General features: G+C 41.6%; 1 protein-coding gene and 1 long non-coding RNA gene across 2 annotated transcripts; one reads left to right on the top strand and one right to left on the bottom strand.

Moving 5' to 3' along the window:
• Nucleotides 1-1886: 1886 nt before the first annotated feature.
• LOC143793992 (uncharacterized) lies at nucleotides 1887-2450 on the top strand. The gene is made up of 3 exons (XR_013220371.1): nucleotides 1887-1932; nucleotides 2014-2072; nucleotides 2325-2450. It is a non-coding gene; the product is annotated as an uncharacterized LOC143793992 (long non-coding RNA).
• Nucleotides 2451-5682: 3232 nt separating this feature from the next.
• On the bottom strand, nucleotides 5683-23637 carry THTPA (thiamine triphosphatase). The gene is made up of 3 exons (XM_077299238.1): nucleotides 23418-23637; nucleotides 8914-9459; nucleotides 5683-6331 (listed from the first exon to the last, which is right to left on the bottom strand). Exons 1-3 carry the CDS (start codon nucleotides 23425-23427, stop codon nucleotides 6231-6233), a joined length of 657 nt encoding a protein of 218 aa, XP_077155353.1. The 5' UTR covers nucleotides 23428-23637; the 3' UTR covers nucleotides 5683-6230.
• Nucleotides 23638-24523: the final 886 nt, after the last annotated feature.

Here is a 24523-nt window from a genome sequence, read left to right as displayed (position 1 = left end):
TCCCTTTTTCCTCCAAGCGTAACAATGGTCATTATGACCCAAAAGTTTAATTTTAGTTTCATCAGACCACAGGATGTGTCTCCAAAAATTAAGGTCTGTGTTCCTGTGTGCATTTGCAAACATTAATCTGGCTTTTTTATGTTTATTTTGGAGTAGTGGCTTCTAATGATGAGCACGTGTGTTCATTACTTGAGTTTTCCGAGCATGCTCGGGTGCTCTCCAAGTATCTTGGGCGTGCTCTTAGATTATGTTCGTGTCCCCACAGCTGCATGATTTGCGGCTGCTAGACAGAAGGAATACATGTGGGGAGTCTCTAACAAACAGGCATTCCCTGCATGTGTTCAGGTTGTCCAACAGCAGCAAATCATGCAGCTGCGGGGACACAAACAAAATCTACAAGCATGCTCAGAAAACTCGAGTAACGAGCACACTCGCTCATCACTAGTGGCTTCTTCCTGGCAGAGTGGCCTTTCAGCCCATGTTGATACAGTACTCGTTTCACTATGGATGTTATTGACACAATCTTACCAGTTTCCACCATCATCTTCACAAGGTCTTTTGCTTTTGTCATTGGGTTGATATGCACAGGTTGGACCAAAGCATGTTCAACTCTGGGACACAGAACCAGTCTCCTTCCTGAGCGGTGTGATGGCTGGACATTCCCTTCTTGTTTGTACTTGCGTATAATTGTTTGTACAGGTGAATGAGGCACCTTCAGGTATCTTGAAATTGTACCCAAGGATGAGCCAGACTTGTGCAAGTCCACAATTCTCTGCGTGATATCTTAGCTGATTTCTTGAGACTTTCCCATGATGCTACACAAAGAAACAGTGTGTGTCAGATGTGCATTAAAATATATCCACAAATGTGTCTATAACTCAGATTCCAAAAAAAAAGAAGCTTCCAAACACATGACATCATCATAAGGGCAGTCCAGAATTGTTTAAAGGCATAGTAATCCTAGTGTATGTAAACTTTTGACTTGGCAGTAAATAGTAAAAATGCCTTAAAACATTCTCTCTTTCTCATTATTCTGGCATTTGGCAAATAATAATTATGTTAACCCTGATTGACCTAAAACGGGAAAGGTTTATTCTGATTTCATGTCAGATGTTGAGAAAAACATGCATATGTGTCTTTTTATCTATAGTGTATGTAAACTTCTGGTTTCAGCTGTATGTCCATAAACGTCAATTAGAGATTTTCTAAATACCTAATACCCCTACTCTAGAGCACTTGGATTGGTTTATAATTTTGATATCTTGAAGTACCAGCCCTTATTAAAGGGGCACCTTTACTTTTACTACATAGCTAATAAATTTTGACTTTAAAAAGGATATTTCTGAGAATCTTGATATTTCCCTACATTTATTATGCCAATGGTAATCTATGAAATATAGTTTATTCCTCATTGACTATACATGTTCTAATGTAACAGGATGGTTGGATAGGGAGAGATGTGTATGTAGATACATAGAAACAAAGGAGAGCTCCATGCGGCGGGACTTCCGGTCCGGATGACGCACTTCCGGTCCGGCGGTCTCCGCCGCTATTTAACTGTCCCACCTTCTCCTCCTGGGCACGCTGGCATCTGCAAGGTGCGGGAGCGCCGCTTTACAAGACAACCACCCCAGGTATAGTGGGACACTGCCCCCATATCCTCTGTTTCCATATTTTTTGTCATGGGACACTTAATATACAGGCAGGGTGACCGCTCTCCATACAGGGTTTTCACTTTGTTACATGGACTCTGTGCTTCCCCTCCCCAGTCAATTCCTGGGCAGCCTTTCATTTAATCTTTACTCTTTACTCCCACTCACCTCTACAGTTTACGTACAGCATTTCTTATGATTTTTTACTTCGGTCCAACATAGGTTTCGCACACAGGGCAGCATACCACGACTGGTCATACACCGCCTTATCAGCTAATAGGTATTGATCCAGGCTCCCCTTTTCAAGGATTCTTTATATTGAGACACTGTACTTATACTTACCTCCTGTCTATCTTTTTAGCACCACTTATACCTGTAAGCAAGAAATTCGCTATGTGTACCTACCATTGCCTCACTAAGGTAACGAGTGCCTATTGTCCTGCTTCCCTACGACCTCTTTACCTCCTTTTTTTGTTCACATTTGTTATGACTCTAGGAGTTCTATTCACTTCGGTGCATCCTTGGTGCTTGTATATTTATTTAGTTGCTTGCCATCCATCTTATACCTTGGCATACTACTCTCTATTATTTCATCATACACGGATGCTGTATATATGTATATATTTTTTGTTATGTTTATTTACCCTTGTTCTGTTTTTTGTGTTTTTGTAGCAATATTATGAGTAAGGCTCAGGAGAGCCGAAACGTCAATTGTTACTACAAGTGGTCGCTTATCTTATAATTGTACATTGCTCCCATGTGTCACTAACGTGTAGTGTTATATTGAATAAATTTTGCACAATTTGCATAAATATCTATTAAGAGTGTGCGGTGTCTTCTAAATTTTACTGCAGCATACAGTAAAGCAGTGAGCTCTGATGACTGAAGGCCCTCCCATCCACACTACATGAAAATTTACATCACGGGAAGTCAGGAGGTTCTCAGTCCGGCATCCTGTGACCAGGAGAGCAGCTCATGTTTCTTAAAGATTTGGAAAAGTAAGGTATTTAGAAAAGCGAACATATATGGCAGTTAGTTCCCATGAGGGTATGTGCACACGTCAGGATTTCTTGCAGAAATTTCCTGAAGAAAACCGGAAATTTTCTGCAAGAAATCCGCATTTTTTTTTGGCGTTTTTTTTTAGCATTTTGCAAGCGAAATTAGCTTGCAGAATGCTAAAGTTTTCCAAGCGATCTGTAGCATCGCTTGGAAAACTGACTGACAGGTTGGTCACACTTGTCAAACATAGTGTTTGACAAGTATGACCAACTTTTTACTATAGATGCAGCTTATGCAGCATCAATAGTAAAGGATAAAATTTTTAAAAATAAAAACGGTTATACACACCTGCAGACAGCCGATCTCAGCGGCGTCCGTTCCTATAGATGGTGTGTGTGTGCAGGACCTTCGATGACGTTGCGGTCACGTGACCGCGACGTCATCGCAGGTCCTTCACACACACCATCTATAGGAACGGAAGCAGCAGCGTGCACCGATGACAGGCGGGAAGACTCCGGGGCCATCAGAGGGTGACTATTTTTTATTTTAATTCTTTTTTTTTTTTACCAATTATATGGTGCCCAGTCCGTGGAGGAGAGTCTCCTCTCCTCCACCCTGGGTACCGACCGCACATGATCTGCTTACTTCCCGCATGGTGGGCACAGCCACATGCGGAAAGTAAGCAAATCAATGCATTCCTAGTTGTGCGGAATCCGCGCAATTCCGCAAATTTAATGAACATGTTGCTTTTTTTTCTGCAATGCGATTTTTTCGCGGAAAAAAATGCAACATTTGCACAAGAAATGCGGAATACACTGTAAATAATAGGAGGCATATGTAAGCGTTTTTTTCGCGTTTTTATCACATTTTTATAGCGAAAAAACGCGAAAAATACTGAACGTGTGCACATGGCCTGAAAGTGACATATAAAATAGAGGACATGTGCACCCAGTGCTCTTCAACTACTTTCCAAATGACCAATAATCCATCAGTAAATAAAAAGTTGTTGACTGTAATGGGTAAAGCATTTTAAAAAAATGTAGGTTTTCTTCTAATGTTGGAAACAATGATGCTTGAAAACGTCTCAACCGGTGCGTTTGCACGCCAACTCTTTTTCCATGAGGTCTCCATGTAGTGCTGGTTGTGCCTATAGCAGATGTATTGTATTTGATGGTTTCGTCATTGTCTTCTCCTGGACTTTTAAAAGATCATACTGTTGGAACCATCATTGTCTTCTCCTGGATTGTTAAAAGATCATACTGTTGGAACCAGTCCAGTCAATTAAACATTTAGCAAGTATATGTCTGATATCTATGCAAACTCCATGAACTGTTATTAATTGTATCCATGTTATTGAGTTGGAACATATACTATAAGAAAAATAGCAATTTTTTTAAAAACTACATAGGCTTGTGTGCTTTCACCCTGCAGTTTTTTAAATGTAACATTGGAAACAATACTTATTTTCTAAAGCCAGACACATTTTAGATGGTTCACAAAATGCAATAGCAACAGCCGACAGCACTTCAGATATCAGAATGCAAGTTCAGAATCCATAGGACCCAATAGGAAAAATGTATACCAGAAAATCAATCCGGGTGAAAAAAAACAAAAATATCTCTTTATTTTGCCATAATGCGACGTTTTGACCAATTGTAGGCCTTTTTCAAGCTTTGGTACTATACCTATATTTCTCTGCCGTATCGGTGCATCATGACTTATGGTATGTCTTAAAGGGGCCCACGAAAACATGGAGCCAGCCCTGCACTGACAACACACTAGCACACTATATTCTCTGGGGCTAGTCACAAGGCTTGTCTATTTTTATTGCTAGCCGATTCTCTGGAAAAAAAGAATGGAGACATGCCTTAGACCATGTTCACACAGCACTATTTTGGTTAGTATTTCACATCAGTATTTGTAAGCCAACACCGGGACTGGGGCAGAAATAAAGAAGTCGGGCAAATGTTTTTATTTTACTTTTTCTACAATTGTTCCACCCCTGGTTTTGACGTACCAATTTTTCCACACGGGTCTTGCGCGATGAAGTTGATGAGTCAGTAAAAAAGGTCATCATACTGATGAAATACATGTGCTGTACGTTTTTCCTTGACCTGTTACAAACATAGAAGCTTGGAAACACTCCAGCCAAATGGTTTTGAGCATAACAAAAAAAAAAAAAAAAAACAACAAGATAAAAAAAAAAACTGACCAGCACAAAAAATTATATAAAATAAAATTGGCAAATAAATAAAATAAAATTACCAAATAGCACTTCTTAAAGAGAACCTGTCAACATGAAAAGCAGACCAATCTGCAGAAAAGATGTCATATAGCAGGAGGAGCAGGATAGATTGACACAAGGATTTGTGAGGGAAAAAAATAAATAAATAAATAAAAATCGGTATGATGTGTGTTTTCATCATTTAAACCTCTATCTTTATCTATCTTTAAACCTTTATCAAAGCTGATTACTGGTGGAGCGAAACGCGCGTCGGGTGTGTCGCCCAACACAGCCTATCTCCTGTACCGCGGTAAGAGGGTTTTCTTAAGATAATTCCACCGCCGCATTTTTTACGCTATTGCTGCATATTATGGACATTGCGGTATGGTGGGATTTTCCTTAACTTGTCTTGAACCGGAGACCATAGACGTAGTATTGGGACTTACATGCAAATAGGTCTATAGATGGATTTCAGACATAGTATTCCCTCGGTTCTATTTTTGTAATATCTTTAATAGTATGCTACGGTTCCTAGGACTGCGATTTATAGGAGATGGTATTCAGTGTCCTCATTTTATGTATGTGTTTGTATGTGTGTTTTCAGTATATTTAATAAACTTTTGTATTTTTTATGTGAATTGTCTGAATGCTCCCATCTTCTCCTTATTCTATCTAGTGCTATTTGGAGCAGGACAGGTAGTCTCCAGGACATGGTTCCTGGACACGCTACACTATGAGTCTGGGTCTATATATATTGTCAATCATTACATCAGTAGAATAGAAGAACAGCATCCAAACTTGAAGTAAAAAAAAAAAAAAATCTTTTTATTCTTCCAAGGCGAATACAGTGCAGTGTCAGCCATTACATGTCTCACACTGGTAACTCCCACCTTCTGTTAAAATAAGCTCTGGGGGCAGATTCTGGGGGAGGTCTATGTCTGGCCCATAGATCTTAACAGCTTATTTACATATAAGAAAAATGTTGATTTCTCTGTAATAAAACATAGGATTGCAGATATCAAGAGTTTTTTTTATTCAACTTTCTTTGTCCTGCTTGCTCATAGCATGACAGATTCCCTTTAACGCCTCCAACAATCAATTGCCCGACTCCCATACACACTAGACTGTCTGCCAAAGAAGTCGTTATTTGCGGGTTTAGCCAACATTACTCTAATGTGTATGGGGGCTTTAGAAATTTGCAGTGCAGCACTATTTGAGGACTAGTTACACCTGATGTTTGGAGGAAACTCTTGCTAACTTGCATATGACATTTATTCTAGATTACACTTACAGCTTCATTTATTACAATACAATGGAGTGTCCATCAGACCCTTCCTGATTAGTTTCTACAAGGATCAAATTACATTGGCTTCCAACAGCTGCCTGTAATGATCAGCACGATTCATCTGGAGAAACGTTGACACTTTGCCCTGGACCGGTGTCTCCCGATACACTCCTGAAATAGGAAAAGACACTTCAGCTACTGGATGAATAGTAATACAGTCAGAACTAGCACATAGCCAAGTAGCATTGCCACAAACTTTGTAATTTACACTGATTTTCCAGTGTAATTTTCATTACAGTACTTTAGACTGAATTACTATCACTGTAATTTGCTAATTGTGTAGGGTAGCAACAAACGACATTGGCAGTGGGGGAACTAGCTTGGATTTGCATTGTCATTGGGAGTGTAGGAACCATGCAAAATGGTGCTGTCTGGAAGCACTAAAAAGATTGTTCACCTTTAGGGGAATTTTCTTTTTGCATGTATTTGGGGCTAAAAATTACGTTTCCAAAATTTAGCACTTTTTGCCTATTGCTGACTACAAAAGGAGATATTTGAGATGATTCTGACAGCACAATGGGAGAGTTTATTACTTTATCTGTCTTTTCCTTTTTATGACCAAAAACTACATGAAAGTTGAAAGTGGAAGGAAAAAAATAGCTTGTAAAAGCCAAAGGGTGCAAAAAAAAAACATTTCTAGCCCCAAATATCTGCTCTTAAGTAAAAAAAAAATATACAAATGTCCACAAAGGTGGACAACCGATTTAAGATTTCTAGGAGGACTCAGTAACGGCAGTTGTTGCATTTAGTCTCAGATCATTTTCACAGTATACAAAAAAAAACAAACAACTAAAACTATAAATGAATTTTAAGGAGTACTATAAGGAAAAAGGATTTTAGCAAATACCTGAAAATGACAACATTGAGGCGAACTTAAATTTGGCAGAACTTTAGAGTTTATTACAAGTTTACATCATCTATTCATCTATTTTTTATTTGAGACCAATAACTTACACCGATTTTGGTTCAATTTTAGTGCACTGGATCTCCATTTACGTCACACCGCTTTTCATGACAAAACAAGCCTCCTTTCTGATAGGCCATGCCCCCTTGTTGAGAATGGCTGAAAATGTGTCTTCATACTTTATTTTTGTGGTGCAAGTTGTGTTGTGCCAAAAATTAGGCCAGAGCTCTGGTGCATGTGGCTTAGTAATCAGCACCAATGCATTCAGGGAGTTACATTTTTGTCCTCCTCTTTTATTCTCCTGCAGGTGTCCAAGCATCTTGGTTCATTCTTGGATTGTAATGCATGGATTGCCTTGGGTCTGCCAACCCAAGAGCAACAGTTTTATAAAAATACATGAAGCTGTCATGCTCCGGTCAAGAGACCCATGGCCAATCCGTGCATTAGTGGATCGGGCTCGGACATCTGCAGGATCCCTTATTCTGTTTTTGTAAATCACAGCATTTTTTAAATTCTTTAAATAGGAATGGATATAGAAGAGAGTTAGCAGTCCCAATCACAAACTGCAGCGTTTTAAGCTAAAGGTGCATGTTAAAGTTTTCTTAGAGTATGTGGCCACGATCAGGAATTGCTGCGATTTTGACACTGCTTATTTATGCAGCGTCAAAACCACAGCATCCAGATGTTACAGCATAGTGGATGGGATTTCTATAAATGCACTGTACATCTACAGTATGCGCACCTGCAAATCACCCACAGACACTGACATGGGGTGCGTCTTTCAGGACCGCAGCATGTCAACGTCTCTTGTGGAGACGCTAGTCTCCGCAACAGAAATTACATCAACAGAATGTATTGGACGCAGTGAATCTGCATGGTTCAGTGAACACACGCAGATTTACCTGCATTCAATAGACTGCAATGTTTCGGATGCCGCAAAAATACTCTGCATCCAAAGCGCTGCTACTTCTGGATCGTGGGCACATAGCCTTACTTCACTACATAATGATGAGCAGTAGCATGAATGGTTTGGTTCACACTTTGGATTGCATTGGCGTTGTACAGTAGAACACAACAATAATTTTAATGTATAGATGGGCAACCTAAATGTACCGTAGTCTTAAAATGGTCCAATTTATCAAAGCTGTTAATGTTGTTTGATAAAACTGTTTGAAGATTACACCCTTAATTACCTTACTTTGTGCCAGAACTGTGTGCAACAATTTTGGCAGATGGTGTTGCTTGTGAGGCCAGGTCCATTTGCTCGATAAGCCATGCATCTTTTCAGTCAGGCATCGCCCCATCAGACACGTCATAAAAAATACACGTAAGTATTTGGTGAGTTTTTACCTCAGAGGCTGTAAGCCAACCCAGGAGTGGGTGATAAATACAGAAGTGGTGACATGTTTCCATTATAATTATTCTCTGATTGTCCTACTCCTAGTTTTGTCTTATACATACTGAGGTAAAAAACTCACCAAATACTGAACATGGTCTTAAGCATATAATAAATATGGTTCAAGTCATGAAACACACCTTTGACCAGAATTCTGCATGTGGGTAGATATTCCCCAAAGCGTTCTCCGTTTTTGATTTTGTACATTTACATTGGGCAATTATCTGTGAATAAACCTTATCTTTCATTGCAGGAATAAAATATTACCAGAATTATGAAAAAAAATAATTTAAAATATAATAATTTTACAGTTCTTTGAGTTCCACAATATTGCCTGCTGTGATTTATAGAATTTAGACCCCAACTTGTATTATTCCACGCAATTTCTCTTACCTAGTTGTCTGCAGATTTCTTCCACCTTCTGAAGAGCATTTTGAACTTCTTCCTGTGTTTTCACGAGGACTTCCACTTCACCTACTGCAAAACCAAAATCTGCCTCATCGAGGTCTACAACAACTTTGGTATTTGAGTTTTCAACCAAAGGCAACTGGAACCTGCGCCTGCGTGTAACAAAGGTGGCAAATTCATTTAATCCAAAAGATTCTATGTTGTGTGGACATGGGACACCTAGCTCTTCGCTCACTCTCCTAATAATGTCATCTTCCGAAGTAAGCTCCATGTACTGTGTGGATGCTCCATTAAGGCCTCTTGCTCCTCGTTGTGGTGGGTGCTTTAATTCCCAACTGCCTTCCCGTCTCCGCAACCACATGTCGTTCAGTGTCAGGCGCAGATCAGAGCTGTCATAGTACGAGTCTTGAAAAGTTATTTCTTCAAGCAGACCTGCCCCTAGTGCACACAGTTTTTTTTCTACATCTGGTCCTGGGATAAACTTGCGTTCCACTTCGATGGGGCCAGGTAAATGCACGGAGGGTGACATTTCTGAAAAATAAGTATAGTGTGATGTCTAACTAGAAAAATTAATGTACAGGGAATGGAACAGATGAGTAGAATTGTGTGTAAAGGCACGAGGATTTATAGTGATAAGACCATGGTCACATGGTCTGTACAAAACGTGAAATTATTATTTTCTGAACCCATAGCAAAGTTTCTATGTGAAACCAACTTCTATATCCTTTACTGTATAGAAATATATTTATTGACGCACATTGAGTTATATACAGTGAACTGGAAATGCTAATTTATTTTCATGGTATATTTGTCCCAGATAATCAATTCTCAGCAAGCAGGAAAAGCCAAGTCATAACCCAATGTGAAATTAAGAACTTGAAAACAGAAGCACTAACAAAGCATCTGTCTATATACGTTTCAAGGAGATTTATGCATATGTATCTATAGTGGATTTAAAAATTCTACACGACCCTGATAAAATGCCAGGTTTTTGTCATGTGAAAAAAAAATCCTACAAAGAAGAATCATTTCAGATGTCACAATAATCTATAGAAAAACTGAAATAATTTTGAGGGGAAAAATAAAAATAACAAAACTAACATAATGTGAACACCCTTATAATTGGGGATGATGTGTTTAAAATTAGCCAATCACATGTAAACTAATGTTAAATAGTAGTCAGTATGCAGCTGCCATAATTTAATGTGATTCTGATTCATTCCATATAAAGTTTAGCTGTTTCAGTAGGATTTTCCTAACATCTTCTTAGTTGTATTTTAAAGCAGAAGCCATTGTTCTTAAACATCTTACAAACAACACAGCAAAGGGATCACATTGTAGAAAGTTAGCAGTCAGGAGTAGGGTACAAAAAAATTACAAGGCATTAGATATACCATGGAACCTTGTAAAGACCGTCATCAAGAAGTGGCTTAACTTTGGAACAATAGTAACATTACATCGAACTGGCTCTGATTGTCTATTGCATGTGACAGCAATGCAATCTCCTGTATTTTTCATATGTGTTATGACTGTATAAGCATATTCACACAGGTTACGTACAATCAAGGAGAGCTCAACATTTGTACTCAACAGGTCCCTGTTCATACCAGCAAAGTCACTAATTTGCCCCTGATTTGTCCCTGCCTGACCTACATTAAGTCTGCCAAAAGCATGTGGGAAAACATACTATGTTTGAGGAGACCAGGGTTGTATATAATTCCAAAAGGTATTTTTGGTGCAAAGCCAATACTATGCATCACCAAAAGAACACCATACCCAGAGTGACACCTGATGGAGGCCACATTATGCATTGTGGCTGTTTTCCAGCAACTGGAGCTTTAGTCTATTAGGAGAAATTTCACCTTTCCGGACAACAACATCCCAAATCTTACCTCCAACTCAACAATAAAAATGACTTTGCCAGTAAAAGATGAAGTTTTGGAATGCCCCAGCCAGAGCCCAGACCTGAATCCAATTTAAAAAAATCACTGGGATGACCTGTAGAGGGTGATGTACACAGGAAATGTCCCCATAATCTGAAAGATTCGGAGCAATACTGCAAGGATGAGTGGGCAAAGATTTCCAATTCTAGATGTGCTATGGTGATAGACCCCTAAGAAAAAAGACGGAATGCTTCAACAAAATAGTAGTTTAAGCGTGCAACTGTGTATATTTATGCTACCACAGAATTTTAGTTCTGTATGTTTCTTTTTCCACCAGCAAAGATTAAAGTTTGAACAGATTATTGGTGATATTAAAGTTCTGAAATGATTCTTCTTGGTATTTTTTTTGTGTTACATGACTAAAGCCTGCCATTTCAATAGGTGTGCATAGACTTGTTTATATCCACTGTATAGTCTTTAATGGATAGAACTGTGTGGTTTTAGGTTATAAGGTGTGTATAGATTATTTGTACATGCTTGGGAGGGATTTTGACATGACTTTATTATCACGATAATGGTGCAAGAACAAAATGTGACAATGAGCGCCATGTTATTATTCTCCAGAAGTGTTGCTTCTAGGTGATTACATGGTGCTTAATATAGTACTTAGTCATGTCTGTTGGATCTGAAGGTGAAAACCAATGTGTATGTTTTGGTTACATTCCCATGAAGTGTATATGATGTGCATTTTCCATACCAAAAATCCTCTGTGTATTGTTGTAGCAGAATTGTGAGTTATTAATGATACACGGCAAATTGTGTTGGATGGCGTTGAAATTGTAACATCGCATTATGGTGCTCTATGGTGTTGCAATGGAACGTAGTCGTAATGGTTTCCAAATGTGTTGGATGTCACGCTCTGCTCACACGTCCTAGACTTTAATGCAAGTTGCACCTGACATTCGATTTACCTGTCATTTTATTCACTGTCTAATTGCATCTCTAAAATAGTCGTGCGATAGCACGTCGCGGACACGTTGCGCAAATGGTTTTGGTTGTGTGACGTGTTTGACCACTGCTGTTACGCAACAAATCATGCCATGTAGCCCCAGCTATAACAAAATCTTATTTAGGCTAAGTTCACACTAAGCGTTTTAGCAGGTTGTTTTTTTTTATGCTTTATTATGATGCCAATTTTCAGCTGCATTTCACAGTACCAGCAAAATCTATGACATTTCAGAAGTCTCAAACAGATAAGGCAGCACTCTGTAGCCCTATAGCATGCAAACATAAAATATGAAATATTGAATTGCATTGCTGCACTAGAAATCTGAAAAATTGAGAATGCTATAGCGCTGCAGAGTGCTGCCTTATCTGTTTGATTGTATATGAGTTGGGGACTCTAGGTAAGCACCTGTACAGACCTGATTTATGTTTGGATGTGACGGTCAATTTTTTTGATATTTCAGAAATCTCACACACATTGTTTGTTTTTTTTTGTCATCGGGATTGTGTGTTTTTTTTTGTTTTTGCACAATGAAGCAAGTCACTTCTTTCAGCGTTTTTTTCCCTTTGAAATAACTGGGTGGTGAAAAAACACTGAATCAGGCATCAGGTTTTGCTGCGTTTTTTGTGCCAAAACCTGATTCTATAGAATAAAACTTTTTTTTTTCAACACTAGACTTTATTAGCATGAACTAGAGACAAATCTAGTATGCCAAAACTGCAGCAAAAAACGCACAAAAACACAAGAACCTAAAAAAAAATAAATAAGGAAAACACTTTTTTTTCTGCAGCTTCTTTCCTGCCAAGAGATCAGGTATTGCTACTGAAAAAAACCCCCAAAACAATGAAAAACGCCTAGTGTGAACTTACCCTAAAGCATCATTCCATCGTCTTTTCTTATCTCAGTGCTGGAGAGGTGGCACTAACGTAATTTCCCTGACTTATATATATAGGCCACGAACTGCGCCTGCGCAAGTGACACACGCGTCTCCGCTATTCCCATGCAGGCGCAGTAACAGCCGCATCGATACTATGCATGCTCGGGAATAGCGGTCAGTGTAAGTCTTTTAAAGCATGGTTCCAGGTCTCATAGACTTACATTGAGTTGTGACTTCCAACTCGCCCAGCAAGCGATCCAGCAGGTCACAACTTGCAGAACATCTACTGGAGTGGCGCTGTTAAAAGACACCAGTGGCTGGTAAGTATGATACTAGGTGCAGGGAACTTACATTAGTGGTGTTATAAAGAGAACCTGTCAGCATGATTTTCCATGTTAACATAAAGACATGGCTATAACAACGCTGTTACACAAAGTAAATACGGTATATACCTTTTGTAAAGAAATCCTCATGGTGTTTGGTTTTTTTAAAAGCATTTGAAGTTTTGGTGTAAAACTGTAGGTGCATAAAGGCCGGGCTGTTGGTTGGGTCTTCAGTCCCGGCCCCTCAGCTTGCTTCTGGTATTTGACAGGTCACTACTTTTCTAGCGACCTGCCTCCTGTTTGAGAGTGCACACCTGTGCCATCCTCGCCACGGACAGTGCTTGTGTAGGTTGGTCACCCAGTGATCTTCAGTAAAGTGATGGTGCATTTGCAGGTAGAGATATTGGCTCAATTATATCTCTAAAAGATGTAATTGAGCCAAGATCAATCTACACATGTGTTGTCATCGGCATCATTTTACTGAAGACCACCATGATGTCAATCTGCGTATGCGCAGCCACTAGCACCATTTTATTGAAGATTGCTGGGGCAGCACAAACTTTCCAACATGAGGCAGGTCACTCACAAAGCAGTGACCGTCTTACATACACCAGAGGTAGGAGTAAGGGGCAGATCTGAAGACCCTACCCACAGTCCCACCCCTATGCACCTAAAGCTTATTACATCAAAACTTCAAATGGTAATTAAAAATCATCCACTATGCAGATTTCTTCACTAATGGGATCTATTTAATTTCTTTGCCATAAGTGCCATTATGGCCATGGTCTTTACTTTAACATGCAAAATCGTGCTGACAGGTTCTTTAACATATTGTAGAGGAAGTCTACAATATAAATCTCACAGTATGTTGATTTATGATGTGGATACCATAGTGGATTTCACCATTTTCACTGCAAATGATCAAGAAGTATGCAACAAACCTCCAGCAATGCTACAAAATCTGCAGGCTTTTTTTTTTTTGCTGTTTTTGATTTTGCAGCATAATTTTCACATCAGCGATTCTGCACTGGAGATCAGTTGCCTATTTGGTTCAAATTATTTTATCTGTTTTTTTTTTATACAACTCAGCATTCTTTCATGATTAAAACGACAGATAGTCCACTTCGAAGCTAAGAACTGGATGTCCAGCGGAGCAAATACCCATGTTGTTGAGAGAGTATGAAAAGGAAGAGTCAAAGGAATCAAAAGGAGTTGTGAACGTGCACGACATCTTTTTCAGGTGGGTCTGCTCAGGAAAAAAAGCTCAAATGCTCCACAAGTGATAAAAAAAAAATGAATACATGCACTGCAGTGTCAGAATGACTTGCAGTGCATTTGTTCAGTCTTTTTGAGCTTCTTCAGGCCTCGAAAGCTGCAAGTGGTTAGAAAGTGAACTGACCATTCTTTCAAGTACCTCAAGATTGTATACATATTGTTAAAAAAAAAAAAAAAAAAAAAAAAAAAAAAACGCTGATTGCAGAGACAAAAATTGCAGATTTTGCAGAGACAGATGCTGATTGCAGAGACAAAAGACACCAAAAAAAGTAAGCCTTAAAAAAAAGCATTTTCCTGAAGCGTCTTCTGCTTGAAAAATTCAACGGGTACACCAAAATCTACAAGATGACGTTTGCATACTCCCTTAGGGTATGTTTCCACGATCAGGATGGCCGTCGGTATCGCCGCAGTGGCGAAGCCGCTCGGCGCTAAGCCCCGCCCCCTTTCTGGGACGCGATCATGCCGGATGTGTTAACTCTTCACATCCGGGATGATCGCTCTCTCCCATAGGGCCCTGTGATATGCCTTGCGGGGACGCTGCGTCCCCGCAAGTTGTACGGACATGCTGCGATCTGAAAAGACGCGCAGCATGTCCATAGTCGCAGGGCCGCCGCGTGCGTGTTTCCACGCATAGTGGACACGGGATTTCATAAAATCCCCTCCACTATGCTGGAACATCTGGACGCTGCAGCGCTGCGCAGCGTCAAACAAGCAGCGTTTCCTGACCGTGGAAACATACCCTCACAATACAAGTCCATACCACTAAGGCTGGCGTCACACTAGCGAGTTTTATGGAAGTATGAGAGGCGCAGAAAATATGGATTACACACGGTTCAATGATTCTCTATGGCCCAGCTCCTATCTGCCGTATTTTACGTATCCATTTTATACGGTCTTGTACGGCCATAGAAAATCGCAGCATGCTGCGTTTGTCAGCGTACTGCGCAAAAAAATCTGCCAATGAAAGTCAATGGGGGCGAGAAAAATACGGATTACACACGGACCATGCATGTGACTTGCGAGAAATACACACCGGTGTTCTATAGAAAAGCCGGCAATTCAGTGCGGTGTACAGTAAAATCACACTGACAGGTTAGAATAGAATAGGTGGAATAAATGTGTACACATAGAATAGGTAGATATATATATATATATATATATATATATTTTTATATTTATTTATGTTTAAAGGGAACCTGTCACCCCCAAAATGGCTGGTGAGGTAAGCTCACCGGCATCAGGGGCTTATCTACAGCATTCTGTAATGCTGTAGATAAGACCCCGATGTTACCTGAAAGAGGAGAAAAAGACGTTAGATTATACTCACCCAGGGGCGGTCCCGGTGCGGTCAGGTCGGATGGGTGTCTCCGATCCGCTCCGGCGCCTCCCATCTTCATTCCATGACGTCCTCTTCGGGTCTTTACGCCGCGGCTCCGGCGCAGGCGTACTTTGTCTGCCCTGTTGAGGGCAGGGCAAAGTACTGCTGTGTGCAGGCGCCGGAAAGGTCAGAGAGGCCCGGCGCCTGCGCACTGCAGTACTTTGCTCTGCCCTCAACAGGGCAGACAAAGTACGCCTGCGCCAGAGCCGCGGCGTAAAGACCCGAAGAGGACGTCATGGAATGAAGATGGGAGGCGCCGGAGTGGACCGGAGACACCCATTTGACCAGACCGCACCGGGACCGCCCCTGGGTGAGTATAATCTAACGTCTTTTTCTCCTCTTTCAGGTAACATCGGGGGCTTATCTACAGCATTACAGAATGCTGTAGATAAGCCCCTGATGCCGGTGAGCTTACCTCACCAGCCATTTTGGGGGTGACAGGTTCCCTTTAATTCAGCGCTAGATAGCAGAAAAGCCGGTAATTCAATTGCCGGCTTTTCCTATCTCCTTCACAAACCCGACATGATATGAGACATGGTTTACATACAGTAAACCATCTCATATCCCTTCTTTTATTACATATTCCTCTTTACTAATGTAACAAGTGTCTTTGTGTCAAATTTTGGGTCTCTAGCTATTAAATTAAAGGGTTAAATCACGGAAAAAATTGGCGTGGGCTCCCGCGCAATTTTCTCCGCCAGAGTGGGAAAGCCAGTGACTGAGGGCAGATATTAATAGCCTAGAGAGGGACCATGGATATAGGACCCACCTAGCTAAAAACATCTGCCCCCAGCCACCCCAGAAAAGGCACATCTGTAAAGATGCACCTATTCTGGCACTTAGGAATGGAATATTGTTGTTCAGGTGACAAGGGACTTCAGGTGGATTAAGAGTATAATAAAATATTAAAACACCCTGTGTCTTTATTTCATTAAAATACTTTTTAATAATGTGTGTGTGTTTTATTAACCATTTCGTACTATAGGATTAATAATGGATAGGTGTTATAATTGACGCCTCTCAATTATTAACCTGGCTTAATGTCACCTTACAATAGCAAGGTGACATTAACCCTTCATTACCTCATATCCCACCGCTACACGGGAGTGGGAAGAGAGAGGCCAAGTGCCAGAATAGGTGCATCTTTACAGATGTGCCTTTTCTGGGGTGGCTGGGGGCAGATGTTTTTAGCCGGGGGGGGCAAAAACCATGGTCCCTCTCTAGGCTATTAATATCTGCCCTCAGTCACTTGCTTTCCCACTCTGGCGGAGAAAATTGTGCGGGAGCCCACGCCAATTTTTTCTGCGATTTAACCCTTTAATTTAATAGCTAGAGCCCCCAAATTTTACACAGAGACACTTGTTACATTAGTAAAGAGGAATATGTAATAAAAGAAGGGATATGAGATGGTTTACTGTATGTAAACCATGTCTCATATCATATCGGGTTTGTGAAGGAGATAGGAAAAGCCGACAATTGAAACACCGGCTTTTCTGCTATCTAGCGCTGAATTAAATATAAATACAGTATATATATATATATATATATATATATATATATATATATATATATAGACTGTATATATGTTTTAACGAATACTTGGGCCCATGGATCCATTGTATGTTTGTTTTGCAAGCCTGCGAGAAAATCTCGCAGTACGGATGCCATACGGATTACATACGGAGGATGACATGCGCAAAATACGCTGCCACACCCTGCCTACGGATGACATACGGATTACTATTTTGGGAACATTTCTGCGTATTACGGCCGTAAAAAACGCCTAGTGTGACGCCGGCCTAACTCTTTAGAAATGGCCATTAATAAAGTTCAGAAAAGCTTTGTCCAGCTATGTCTTTCTCTCTCATGATTAAAGTAAAACCTACCAATATAGTTTTTCATCTAGACGAAAAAAAAAACAGATCATCATAGCTATGCGTTCACTACCTTGTGCCAAAAATTAGATTCTGATTGAACAACTTGGCATCAGTTCAGGGTTTAATTTTTAATGGTTTTTGTATTTAGTTATCTGAAGACATATAGTCTTGGTTAGGCCAGCTTCACACATCCAAAATCCGCATACATGGCTATCAGGCTGTGGAGTAAGGGTGAGTGTCCACGGTAAGTAAACGCTGCGTGATTGACGCTGCAGCGTCAAACACGCAGCATCCAGATGTTCCAGCATAGTGGAGGGGATTTTGTGAAATCCCGTGTCCACTATGCGTGGAAACCCGCACGCGGCGGCCCTGCGACTCCGGACATGCTGCGCGTCTTTTCAGATCGCAGCATGTCCGTACACCTTGCGGGGACGCTGCGTCGCCGCAGATAATATCACAGGGCCCTATGGCGAGGGGTGCGATGATCCCGGATGTGTACAGTACACATCCGGCATGATCGCGTCCCAGAAAGGGGGCGGGGCTTAGCACCGAGCGGCTTTGCCGCTGCAGCGATACCGCCGGCCATCCTGAGCGTGGACACGCAGCCTAAGGGTCAGGAAACCCGCGACCACTTTGTAAGTCGCGGTCCACGCCCAGATTGTGAATGTTGCATGTTTGAAGCCGGCCATAAGGAAGAGGTACATTTTTCCAATAAATATCTTTGTATCTAAATGGCACCTACTTGGATTGTCACAAAGCTTAGTACTAGTGATGAGTAGTGTTGAGCGATACCGTCCGATACTTGAAAGTATCGGTATCGGAAAGTATCGGCCGATACTGGCAAAGTATCGGATCAAATCCGATACCGATACCCGATACCAATACAAGTCAATGGGACTCAAGTATCGGACGGTATTCCTGATGGTTCCCAGGGTCTGAAGGAGAGGAAACTCTCCTTCAGGCCCTGGGAACCATATTAATGTGTAAAATAAAGAATTAAAATAAAAAATATCGCTATACTCACCCTCCGACGCAGCCTGGACCTCAGCGAGGGAACCGGCAGCGTTGTTTGTTTAAAATTCGCGCTTTTACTTGGTTACGTGAAGTCCCGGCTTGTGATTGGTCAGGGCGGCCACGTTGCCGGGACGCGGACCAATCACAGCAAGCCATGACGAAATTACGTCACGGCTTGCTGTGATTGGTCCGCGTCCCGGCAACATGGCCGCCATTAACCAATCACAAGCCGTGACGTCACGGGAGGCTGGACATGCGCGTATTTTGAAAAGCGCGCGTGTCCAGCCTCCAGTGACGTCCCGGCTTATGATTGGTCACGGCGCCATGTTGCCGGGACGCGGACCAATCACAGCAAGCCGTGACGAAATTACGTCACGGCTTGCTGTGATTGGTCCGCGTCCCGGCAACATGGCCGCCATTAACCAATCACAAGCCGTGACGTCACGGGAGGCTGGACACGCGCGTATTTTAAAAAGCGCGCGTGTCCAGCCTCCAGTGACGTCCCGGCTTGTGATTGGTTAATGGCGGCCATGTTGCCGGGACGTCACTGGAGGCTGGACACGCGCGCTTTTCAAAATACGCGCATGTCCAGCCTCCCGTGACGTCCCGGCTTGTGATTGGTTAATGGCGGCCATGTTGCCGGGACGTCACTGGAGGCTGGACACGCGCGCTTTTCAAAATACGCGCATGTCCAGCCTCCCGTGACGTCACGGCTTGTGATTGGTTAATGGCGGCCATGTTGCCGGGACGCGGACCAATCACAGCAAGCCGTGACGTAATTTCGTCACGGCTTGCTGTGATTGGTCCGCGTCCCGGCAACATGGCCGCCCTGACCAATCACAAGCCGGGACTTCACGTAACCAAGTAAAAGCGCGAAATTTAAACAAACAACGCTGCCGGTTCCCTCGCTGAGGTCCCGGCTGCGTCGGACAGGTGAGTATAGCGATATTTTTTATTTTAATTCTCTTTTTTACACATTATTACATTAATGTTGTTGCGATACCCGATACCCGATACCACAAAAGTATCGGATCTCGGTATCGGAAATTCCGATACAGCAAGTATCGGCCGATACCCGATACTTGCAGTATCGGAATGCTCAACACTAGTGATGAGCGAACGTGCCTGGATAAGGAGTTATCTGAGCATCTTCAGCGAACTTGAAAAATATGTTCGAGTCGCTGCTGCTGCCTGTCTTGCGGCCACAACACATGCATGGATTGCCAATATCTGAGCACGTTCGCCCATCACTACTTAGTACGCAAGTAAAACTCCAAAAAGATGAACCCTCTTGCGGTGTAGAAATTCCCCACATTGGATCTCACCCAATTGTTTCCCTGAATTGATTCCTTGACAAAGATCAAAATCTATTTGATGAAAATGACATTTGTGGCTTTTATTTCATTTTTTCACATGTAACAATTTATTAAATTTTTGCAATCATAAGTTGATATACTGACAAAAAAAAAAATACCAAGGAGGCAGCTACTTGGGGGATGAGCATCTTGTGACCATAGATCTTAGTGAGAAGAGGCTAGGTAATGGAACTATGCTCGATTCTGAAATGATGTTCCCCCTGCATTTTTGTGTAAGTCTAAGGCCGGCGTCACACTGGCGAGTTTTACGGACGTAAGAGCGCAGAAACTACGTCCGTAAAACTCGCATAACATACGGCACAATTATTCTCAATGGGGCTGCTCCTATTAGCCGTATATTACGGTTCAGTATTATACGGCTTTCTACGGCCGTACAAAATCGCAGCATGCTGCGTTTGTCAGCGTACTGCGCAAAAAAATCGCCAATGAAAGTCTATGGGGGCGAGAAAAATACGGATTCCACACGGACCAGCAGTGTGACTTGCGAGAAATACGCAGCGCTGTTAGTGAAAAGTCGGTAATTCAATTGCCGGCTTTTCATTTCTCCTGCACAAACCCGACAGGATATGAGACATGGTTTACATACAGTAAACCATCTCATATCCCCCTTTTTTTTGCATATTCCACACTACTAATGTTAGTAGTGTGTATGTGCAAAATTTCAGCGCTGTAGCTGCTAAAATAAAGGGTTAAATGGCGGAAAAAATTGGCGTGGGCTCCCGCGCAATTTTCTCCGCCAGAGCGGTAAAGCCAGTGACTGAGGGCAGATATTAATAGCCAGGAGAGGGTCCATGGTTTTTGGCCCCCCCGTGGCTAAAAACATCTGCCCCCAGCCACCCCAGAAAAGGCACATCTGGAAGATGTGCCTATTCTGGCACTTGGCCACTCTCTTCCCACTCCCTGTAGCGGTGGGATATGGGGTAATGAAGGGTTAATGCCACCTTGCTATTGGAAGGTGACATTAAGCCAGATTAATAATGGAGAGGCGTCAATTATGACACCTATCCATTATTAATCCAATTGTAGGAAAGGGTTAAAAAACACACACACACATGATTAAAAAGGATTTTAATGAAATAAACACAGCGGTTGTTGTAATAATTTATTGTTCTCTCAAATCCATTTGCAGTCCCTCGCTTGGCAACATAATAAACGCACAAGATACATACCTTCTGATGTACTGTCAGGTCCAACGATGTAATCCATCTGAAGGGGTTAACCAATATTACAAGCAGGAGCCCTGCTATAATGCAGCTGTGCTCCGTGCTTGTAATTCCCCTGCGAATGAATGAAATGTAGGTCATTGACCTACATTTCATTCATTCGCGGTGATGCGCCCCCTGGTGGATGTCCTCATATGACCTGGAGCGTGGGAAAAAGTTCCCAGGCTGCAGTTCATGAGAACATCCACCAGAGGGCGCCTCACCGCGAATGAATGAAATGTAGGTCAATGACCTACATTTCATTCATTCGCAGGGGAACTACAAGCACGGAGCACAGCTGCATTATAGCAGGGCTCCTGCTTGTAATATTAGTTAACCCCTTCAGATGGATTACATCGTTGGACCTGACAGTACATCAGAAGGTATGTATCTTGTGCGTTTATTATGTTGCCAAGCGAGGGACTGCAAATGGATTTGAGAGAACAATAAATTATTACAACAACCGCTGTGTTTATTTCATTAAAATCCTTTTTAATCATGTGTGTGTGTGTTTTTTAACCCTTTCCTACAATTGGATTAATAATGGATAGGTGACATAATTGACGCCTCTCCATTATTAATCTGGCTTAATGTCACCTTACAATAGCAAGGTGGCATTAACCCTTCATTACCCCATATCCCACCGCTACAGGGAGTGGGAAGAGAGTGGCCAAGTGCCAGAATAGGCGCATCTTCCAGATGTGCCTTTTCTGGGGTGGCTGGGGGCAGATGTTTTTAGCCACGGGGGGGGGCCAATAACCATGGACCCTCTCCTGGCTATTAATATCTGCCCTCAGTCACTGGCTTTACCGCTCTGGCGGAGAAAATTGCGCGGGAGCCCACGCCAATTTTTTCCGCCATTTAACCCTTTATTTTAGCAGCTACAGCGCTGAAATTTTGCACATACACACTACTAACATTAGTAGTGTGGAATATGCAAAAAAAAGGGGATATGAGATGGTTTACTGTATGTAAACCATGTCTCATATCCTGTCGGGTTTGTGAAGGAGAAATGAAAAGCCGGCAATTGAATTACCGGCTGTTCACAGATATCGCGCAGAATGAAATCTAAATACAGAATATATATATATGTGTCTCAATGACATATATATATATATATATACTGTATATATGTTTTAATGAACATTTGAGCACATAAATCCATTAGATGTCGGTTTTGCAAGCCTGCGCGAAAATCTCGCAGTACGGATGCCATACGGATTACATACGGAGGATGCCATGCGCAAAATACGCTGACACACCCTGCCTACGGATCACTATTTTGGGAACATTTCACCGTATTTCGGCCGTAAAATACGGACCGTATTGTCTTACGCCGAGTGTGACGCCGGCCTAAGGCTGCCGTCACACTAGCAGTATTTGGTCAGTATTTTTCCTCAGTATTTGTAAGCCAAAACCAGGAGTGGAACAAATAGAGGAAAAGTATAATAGAAACATACGCACCACTTCTGTATTTATTACCCACTCCTGGTTTTGGCTTACAGATACTGAGGTAAAATACTGACCAAATACTGATAGTGTGACGGCAGCCTAAGAGTGGACACATACTGTTCTCTCGGGAGGGAGATTTCTAGCTCTCCAGTGGATTCCCCCATTTCTCGCCTTCCCATACAGTCCTTAGTGTTCTACATAAGGCCACATTCACATGTTCAGTATTTTACCTCAGTATTTGTAAGCCAGGAGTGGGTGATAAATACAGAAGTGGTGCATATGTTTCTATTATACTTTTCCTCTGATTGTCCCACTCCTGATTTTGGCTTACAAGTACTGAGGTAAAATACTGACCAAGTACTGAGAGTGTGAATGTGGCCTAACAGAGACATTGGAAGCACATACACTAATAGGCGTGATAATTGGAATGCGGATAGCCATGATCTGCCCTTGTTTTCCTACATCTGATGTCAGCAATTCTCGTCTTGCCTATAAATGTCTGTGTGTGTGAAAGGGATTGTCATACAGGTAATGCAAGATTTTCCTGGCTTGGACAAGTATGTGTAAATGCACGTAAAAGAAAAAAAAAAAAAAGAAAACGCCGCATTTACGGTGTGTAAATAACGTGTATTATAGGATCATGTCTGGATCATGCAAGAATTCATTAGTATGTATAAGCGGTGTTTTATATGGAATGCAGCTCCATTCCTAGACCCTGGCTATAAAACGACGGGTATGCAGTGCGTATGTCTATGCTCCCACCAGCCATGTACATACTGTTGGGTTTTTTTTATGTTTTTTGCTTCCGTAAATCCACAAATCAAACCTGAATTCATAATGCGGGAAATCTGCAGCCAAAGCACATTGCCCAGGAAGAATTCAGCAGCGTGCTCCGTTGTTGGAGGAGGGATTCTGGTGCTGCTGTGCTCCAGTTGGCTGGGTCAATCAGAGGCTTCTCTGCTGTGCAGTGTCTGATGGGATTTGTAGTTGTTTCCTAGCGAAATACCAATAGGTCATGGCCAGGAAAACTACAAGTGCCAGAAGCCTGTGTTTAAATAGGGCATGCTTTTTAAAGGAAACTGATGACAATTACAGCAACTCACGCACTGAGCAGGTTAAAGGGATATACATGTAATAGAGGGAAAAATAACTGATGAGTCAAGGGGAGCTTTATATATAAAATAGAGATCAATTAATTGGCATATTTTTTTTATTTTTTCATAGGATTTTGTTTTTCTAAAAAATTGAATAAAAGAACATATGGACCCTACTCACATTTATGTATACATGAGAGTTAACATGTTTATTTATTTTACTCACTCATATAGCACTATTAATTCCACAGCGCTTTACAGACATTATCATCACTGTCACCGATGGGGCTCACAATCTAGATTCCCTATCAGTGTGTCTTTGGAGTGTGGGAGGAAACCGGAGAACCCAGAGGAAACCCACACAAACACGGGGAGAACATACAAACCTAGGACCCCAGCACTGCAAGGCTGCAGTGCTAACCACTGAGCCACCGTGCTGCATTTAATAATGAAGAAAAAGCTAGCATTTTTATAACAAAGAACAGTAGCAAAATATATAGTGTCTTCAGAACGGAAAACAGCCGAAGAACGGTCAGCTCATATCTTCTAACCACTTGGCATCTTTGGAAACCTGCAGCAGTTAAAAAAAAAAAATAAAAAAAAAAAAATGCTCCTCAGGTGTTCTCCTCCCCCCCCCCCCCCTTTATTTTCCTAAGTATTTTCCTCATGCTTCTCTGTGTTTTTTTTTTTATTTTGCCCATTCCGGCATAACGTCAAAATATGGCAGTGACAGATATTAAGGACCAAGAACAGATCTTTCAAATTAGCCATTTTACTTATTTGTTATGTTTATGCAAATTATTCTATTTACTTACATTGTATTGCTCGTGATGTAACG

The sequence above is a fragment of the Ranitomeya variabilis genome, chromosome 1 (assembly GCF_051348905.1).
Source record: "Ranitomeya variabilis isolate aRanVar5 chromosome 1, aRanVar5.hap1, whole genome shotgun sequence".
NCBI classification, from domain to species: domain Eukaryota; kingdom Metazoa; phylum Chordata; class Amphibia; order Anura; family Dendrobatidae; genus Ranitomeya; species Ranitomeya variabilis.
Note: the sequence above shows the minus strand (reverse complement) of the source record. Positions and strands in the feature narration are given on the sequence as shown.

Coding starts and splice junctions, on each gene's coding strand:
- THTPA (XM_077299238.1), bottom strand. Junction 6,332..8,913: donor AGAAATCTGCAGACAACTAG/GTAAGAGAAATT, acceptor TTCCTATTTCAG/GAGTGTATCGGGAGACACCG.